At 44.3% G+C, this 7,330-nt stretch overlaps 2 protein-coding genes across 2 annotated transcripts; one reads left to right on the top strand and one right to left on the bottom strand.

Annotated features, from left to right (window-relative positions):
* Positions 1-1,483: 1,483 nt before the first annotated feature.
* polr1g (RNA polymerase I subunit G) lies at positions 1,484-4,600 on the bottom strand. Its single transcript, XM_038693091.1, has 3 exons — positions 4,261-4,600; positions 3,626-3,770; positions 1,484-2,899 (listed from the first exon to the last, which is right to left on the bottom strand). The coding sequence occupies exons 1-3, from the start codon at positions 4,343-4,345 to the stop codon at positions 2,089-2,091; spliced, it is 1,041 nt and encodes a 346-aa protein (XP_038549019.1). The 5' UTR covers positions 4,346-4,600; the 3' UTR covers positions 1,484-2,088.
* A 12-nt stretch (positions 4,601-4,612) lies between these two features.
* On the top strand, positions 4,613-6,984 carry LOC119882821 (interferon regulatory factor 2-binding protein 1-like). The gene is made up of 3 exons (XM_038693090.1): positions 4,613-5,909; positions 6,219-6,553; positions 6,822-6,984. The coding sequence occupies exons 1-2, from the start codon at positions 4,888-4,890 to the stop codon at positions 6,517-6,519; spliced, it is 1,323 nt and encodes a 440-aa protein (XP_038549018.1). The 5' UTR covers positions 4,613-4,887; the 3' UTR covers positions 6,520-6,553; positions 6,822-6,984.
* The last annotated feature ends 346 nt before the right edge of the window (positions 6,985-7,330 follow it).

The following is a 7,330-nucleotide window of genomic DNA, read 5'->3' on the forward strand; positions in this document are numbered from 1 at the left end:
GGAAAATAATTGTCACGTTAAAAATTTTGTATTTAAAGTAAGTTTGTTAAGGGGATTTAGTCAACAGAGTCAAAATTTTTCATTTCACTGACTTAACGCTCAGCCAGTTACACACATTCTCTCTCTCTTTCCCTCTCTTTCAGTTACACAGACATATGCACTCAAGCCTGCAGACTCTAGCACTGAAGCAGACACACACATTCAACATACCTGTGAGGATACACAGAAGTCTGGCATTAGACGTGACTCACAGAGAAACGCTTGATCCGACATCTGACATCTGTGGCTCTCTGCTGTAATGGCTGCCTGCTAACCCAAAAATTTGATGACATGATGGTAAGCCAAATCCTTTTCAGTGAGTAGAAGACTGTTTTAACAATTCTCTTTGGTATGTTAAGGTTTAATTTTTTAACTCTAACATGGTTTTGTTCACTTTGGGTCCAGCTGACCCATTAGGAGTAAAGCTTGTAAACAACAAAAAATGTGAATGCACACATGAGGCTGGATCAATATAGCCTTGCAGCATGTGCAGAGGGTTACTACAGATGGTGAGAGCGTGATAGCGCCAGAGGTGCCTGAGCTCATTAAGAAACAGGACCATACTCTGGTGCAGAGCAAGGAGAGGGAAGCAGTGGAGGGAGGAGGGGAGGATGCAGAGCCTGGACTGAGATTTTTCACCTCAGTGTCAGTGAGATTTGAGGATTCGCTACCATCAGAAAATTATAAATCTTTTCTTTGTGTGTACCTGGACAGCAACAGAAGATCTGTGTTACATTAGTGGAAATAAATGGTAGTATGTAAATAAGATCAGAGGTTGTTCAGAGGCTGCAGGCTGATCCTCCACATAGGAAACTGGCTGGAGTGTGGCGCCATCTCCCTGTCACGACTGCTTATTTCTCTGTTGCATTTAATTGAAAGGAATTTCTACTGGCATTGGATTTCTAGAGATTTATAGACTTGGGATCAACCACTATATTATGATGCCAAAATTTATCACCGACAGGCAGTATGGTTTAAATATGACTTTTAACATGCCAACGGATTATAGCCATAAAGTTTCCTGCATAGTTTGAGTCATGGCAGTTGAAGCCACTGAGAAGATCATAAAGATCATCATGAAACTCTGCACTGGATCTATTTGATCAATAACTTCACTGATTTTAATGTGCAAACAAAGTGCAAACTGAAGCTACTGTCAATACATTTCATAGGAGTGCATTGCCAACTACACTACTTCGCCGTTCAATTTGCGTTCCTTCCCAAATTACAACTTCCACTAAAAACATATTTCTTTTCCCGATAATTTGAAAATAACAGATCTGTACTGCTAATTGTGCACTGTTGCACAATTCAAATGCCGAGTTACAACACAAGTACGGGTTTCATTCCTTCTGGATGATTCACTGCTCTAACAAGGCACGAGAGGAAAATGTTGTGCTGTACTGGAACACTTGCAGCAGCCAGATAAAAACATGAACAAGCATTTTCATTTAATTTCCTTTAATCACTTTTGGAATTGATTTTGTAACATGTGTTTTCCTGCAGACAAATAAATTCTCCAATACGTGACTCAAATTCTCAAAAAATAATAACATTATGTGACAATGAACCATTATTCTGTCTTTATATCACCTCTGGATTTCTGATCCTGATGCCAAACCAGAGACGTCACCAGTGCAGTTGTGTAAATATGTACACAAGCATAGCAACACAGTGTGAGCTTAATCCCATAAAGTCTCCCGCAATTTGACAGACACTGGCAGAAATTCCCCCTATGTACACTCTTACTACCCATGTACTCATAGATGCCTGTGGCTACATACATTCTTTGTGTGTAAAACTGTCACTTTCTGAGCTCAAAATTATAGGAACATTGGCCTTAAAGATGCTGCAATGAATCCACTTCATAATTCGTGTCACTAGTCAATTGATCCAGGATGTGTTCTTTTTTTCTGAATGCAATGTCCTGCCAAAGACAGCCTTGTATTATGCAATCTATTATTAAGATTGATTAGTAAATTGGCTCCAAGTCGGGTTCATAAGGTCAAAAATAAACAAAGGAACAAAACCCATCAAAATCACAACATACTAGTCGTCATCAGTTTTGCTTTTCTTCTTCTTTTTCTTCTTTTTCCCCGAGCCCTCCCCTACATCCCCATACAAAGTGTCTATTGGTTCACATTTCACTATTACTGCTTCCTCCTTCACCCTCGCACTGGGCTCCACGCCCTCCTCCACCTCCTCTCGCTCCCTGTCCTTCTTTTTCTTCTTCTTCTTCCTCTTCTCCTCCAAAATGTCTTCCCCCTCAAAGGGGAGCTCCATCATAACTTCATCTTGATTTTCACCTACAGGTTCCACTTTCACTCTCACCAGCTTCTCCACCTCCTCGTCTTGCTCTGTCTTTATTCGCTTTTCCTTCTTCTTTTTCTTCTTCTTTTTCCTGCCTTCCTCCTCTTCGTCCTTCTGCCATGTTTCTTCTATGAATCGTTTGACTACCAGGGGGCGGAGAGTTGTAGATGATGGCCCAAAGGCGGCTCCATCCACCTCACTCTCTGCCACGCAGGTCAGCGTGGGGGTCTTACTGCCGAAGGGGTGGAATCGCTGTTTCAGCCCCGGCGGTATGGAGGGTGCTGGAGCAGCAGGGATGACCTGGGGTGCCTGGTTGGCGCTGCTGTCTCCATAGCTCTCACACACATTTAGCAGGCCTGAAAAAGTGGGGCCAAAAACCACATCATCGGATGACTGCTTGTCACTGGTGAGCAAGCAGAGCTCTGAGGTACCGTGGGTGGATGCCAATATGCTGTAGATCTGCTGGCCATTCACTGTCTTGGCTGCACCTGCAGCAGCAGGAACCTTCAGGGTCTGGAGACCTGACAGTGGTACCTTGATGCCACTGAAACTGAATGAAAGGAGGAGAGGTTGGTTTAGGCATCATTGTCACAAGTTTACACAACTTAAGATATACAAGTCTGGGGTGACAATCATTTCATTTTCTCAGACTGCTATTGAATTTCAGCACAAAGCCCGTCTCCAGCTCCACCTGCTGGCTCCAACAGACACACACACTACCCTATCAGTTAATTCATGCGAGTCTGTCTTAAGTATTTTATAATACCACATAATATGCTGCAGAGATTTTTTCAAGTGAGACTATGTAACTTTAGAAAAAAATAATGGTGCAATAACATGCACCATTACTAATTCAATACACTCAGGACTTTTGCCATATTTACTTCTGGTCTGGTATGACCAATAGCTTATGATGGCAAATATTACTAATATTATTCCATCCATTTTCTAGAACCGTTTAGCCTTTGCAGGGTGGTGTAGGGCTGGCGCAAATACAACCTGGCATTGGGTAAGAGAGGCGGGGTACACCCTGCACTGACACATAAACAAACAACCATTCACATCTACGGGCAATTTAGAGTCACCAGTTAACCTGCACGTTTTAGGACTGGGTTAGTAATGCAAACCTTTGCTATGGCATTAAAACAAGTTTATTACTCAGATAATATTTGGAAGCAGTTAAGTTTTTTTTTGTGCCTTTCAGAAAATACATTTCTGATTAAGTTCTCGTACATTTGACTATGCATGCAGAGATCAGGAAACAGACTGTACCCACCATTCTGGATTAAAGTTGGCTGGCGCTTTAATGAGCCATAACTCATCCTTGTTGTTCTTCAGACTCTCTGTAAGAGTGCTGCTGCAAGGCTTATGGCAGAAAGACACAAAGTCAGCAGGACACTGGTACCTGGTGGTCTTCTTATCTGTGGAGGACACTTTCATCATTTCATCAATAAAATAACAAAGAGCATTTGAAATACAGACAACAGCCCTGTGTAAGAACATAAAAATCGAATATCAATATCACCTTGCTTGTGTGTGTATCCTCTGTAAAAGATTTTCTATGGTGCCAAATAGTTATTGTATGAACCACATCTTAAACTGGTGCGCTTTTATTGTTATTGCTTCTTGGCTTAAATATTGGATGAAACAAAGACAAGAAGCCAAAACTTTGTCAAATGCAGACCATATTGAGTCAGAACAAGACTGCAATTTACTTATAATATAACGTTAGGTTATCTAGTCTAACACATGACAATATTTCTTTCTGCTACGGCAGTCACAACATACTGTATTGCGTATTATTACTTGCTTGCACTGTAAGTGAAACTGCCTTTATGAAGCTGGTCTAACTGAACTATTACCATCAGCAAACTACCACCACCTTTGTGCATCCAACGCGTGCGAACTTACCGGAGTCTTTTTGCTTTACGGGTGATTTTGTAGTGTTATTGTCAGCTTCGTCTTCGCTTGATGAGGGCGATATGTCTCTTGGCATTTTTATATGTAAAGATAACCACAAATAACTAAAATTAAACGTTTTATATCTCAAAAAGCATGGCTACGGAGGACGCACATGTGTTGACACCAAATGAACTGTGACCTTTAATTACTTCACTTCCGTGCCAGTTTGGTTGTAGTTCCAAAATCAGCCACGGTGAGTTGGTTTGCATTGATAAAACAAGGTAAGAAAAATCAATCACCCATAATGCATCTACGGAGGTTACGTAACGTCCCAGCGTCCGTCTGGGAAGCAGTTGACAGCAGCAAACTTCAACAGCAGGCCGACGTGGGTAAACAAAACAAACATATGAAAAAAAAGAGCCTAATAACCTAAAAGTTGTATCTGATTTTATATTTGTAGAATATGTAACATTCTTCTGAAGCGGTCTGAAGCCCGTTAAAGTAGAAAGTCGTTAGCAAAGAGAGGGCGTGCACCTGTCAAAGATAAATAGGTTAACACAGCTAACGCGTGCTAGCGCGTTAGCAAGCTAGCTGGCTCGTTGACTCCGCTCAGGTTCGCTAGCTTGCTAGCCAGCCATGTCTTCCCCCTCCTCCTCCTCCAGGCGCCAGTGGTGCTACCTGTGCGACCTGCCAAAGATGCCGTGGACTGTGGTGTGGGACTTCAGCGAAGTGGTCTGTCGCGGCTGTGTGAACTACGAGGGAGCTAATCAGATTGAATTCCTGATTGCGAGCGCCCGACAGCTGAAACGAACTCACGGGATGCAGGACGGCAGCGTCAGGTCACCTGGTCCCTCTCCAAATAAACACGGCACATCAGGCAGAGGTGATGCGGTGGCAGATGGAAGCAGGCCGCATAACGACCGCTTTGACAGAGGTGCAAGAGGAGAAAGTACCGGGTCAACTATTCGGGTGCCGCCGAACGGGTTACACCGTGAGGGCCAGCCGCCTCAAGAAGTGAACCGTCAGAGCCCCAGCAGCAGCCGGAGACCCATGATAGGTGCTGCCATCCCGCCTAGTCTAGTAACTCAAAGTATTGCAGGGATTCCCCATGGGCTACTTGCGGGCATGCCAGCGGGTCTGACCGCCAGGACAGCCCCCATGACCAACCCCATGATTTTCCCTGCCCCGGTGCTGGCTGAGATGAACCGCAGACAGCTGGGTATAGGGATGGGGATTGCCCCGTTTATCACTCCAGAGCTGGAGCGAGAGCTCAGTTCGTCCCAGAACCAGCCGAAGATCCAGACGCAGGTCCACACTGCTGGGGCTGGCAGCAGCAGCAGCAGCAAGAGTACAGGCCTCCCTTCTTCATCCTCCTCTATGGCTGGAGGTGTGAGCCAGACGAGCCCCAAGCCTGCCTCATCCCCGGCTAGGCAGCCACGCCCTCTAGCCGCGAGGTCTGGTGGGGAGCCCCTGGGGTCCAGCAGCTCAGCAGAGGCGGCCACCACAGCTGCAGCATTACCCCACAGTGGCGCCTCTGAGCTGGGATCAGCATCTGCCGCCAACGCCCATTCAACTGGAAACACTCTGTCCTGCACCTTGTGTCATGAGAGGCTGGAAGACACACACTTTGTTCAGTGTCCATCAGTGCAAGGACATAGGTTTGTATTCGTGCTGTGTTTTTGTCTGTGGTGGCATTGTATAGCGAATAGCCTGCAACAATTTGTGGATTAGTTTGAATGTTGTTTGAGCATTGCCTCGTTACACCTTCACAAAGAGTTTCTTTCTTTATGTTTTCATAAATAAAATGCTTTGTTTGTTCGGCTTTTAGTCTGAGCAAGTAAGTAATTTAAGCCCGTACGTCAGACTCTGGTAATTTTTTACATTTTACAGACTGAAATAAGTACTAGTTTATTTACTTCTCACTGAAAGTTGTAATAACCTGTCTTCTCTACCTCCACCAAATTCAGGTTCTGCTTCCCCTGCACCAGAGTGTACATCCAGAGCCGGAGAGGTGATGGGGAGGTGTACTGTCCCAGTGGAGATCGCTGTCCGTTGGATAACTCTCTCAATAGCCCCCCTTGGGCCTTCATGCAGGGAGAGGTCTCCACCATACTGGGCACAGCTGGAGCAGGAGCTGCGTCGGCTGCTGCATCTGGAGCTGGGCCCGGGTCTGGAGCTGCAGGTGCATCTGGGGCCGGGGGTGGATCTGCCAGTGGAGCTGCAGCTGGAAGTGGGGACGTCACCGTCAAGAAAGAGAGAGAGACGTGATTTTCATGGAAACCAGGACCCAACACAGCAACAGGCAGGTCTACACATATCTGACTACCCCTAGTCTGAGGTCTGGTAGCAGTTTGCCTTGTGAGGCAATTTTACAATTAGGCAGCTTAGTTTACTCCATCGTCAAGTAATGCATTTGCCTAAATGATGTTGTATGACAACAGAGGCATTATTTTACAGTTGTTGTAACTGTAATTGTTCTATGTTCCACTACAGTTTGCATAATCTGAACCACACAGCTCTGATGTTGTGTATTTTCATGTTGTTTATTTGTTTGCTTTTTGTCACCCCAGACTTGTTTCAAACACCAGAATGAGTGCACAGGACCGCTGAGAGATCCAGAAGAGCAGCAACACAGAAAATCACAGGTCTTAACTCCACTTACTCACGCAACCCAGTTCTACCAACATTATCAGACTTGGCTAGAGATCTGACTAAAGTTATGCTTAACACGTTGTTATTTTTTTACTTTTTCTAAGCAAAGTTTGACTTTACCAATTTTCAACCTAAATCCTACAGTTCTGATGTAATGAGAATGTGAACAATTTAATTTCATTATATCACATTCAATTTCCCAGTGCATCCTGTGCCAGCTCAACCTCATCAACTGTGCAAAACAATCTAATGTCAAATGCTCAATGCAGAAAACAGCAGAAATGTTGTGAATCAAAAACTGACACCACCATTACAATAATTCGAAAGATGACATAATCACATAAATAATATTTACACCAAGTTGAATATGCACTTTAAGAAACAGCCAGTACCAACAGGACCACTGAAATGTCTCTTTTCCTCTATA

Source organism: Micropterus salmoides, unplaced genomic scaffold (assembly GCF_014851395.1).
Source record: "Micropterus salmoides isolate LMB-PRFRI ecotype aquatic unplaced genomic scaffold, ASM1485139v1 Ms_hic_scaffold_3, whole genome shotgun sequence".
NCBI classification, from domain to species: domain Eukaryota; kingdom Metazoa; phylum Chordata; class Actinopteri; order Centrarchiformes; family Centrarchidae; genus Micropterus; species Micropterus salmoides.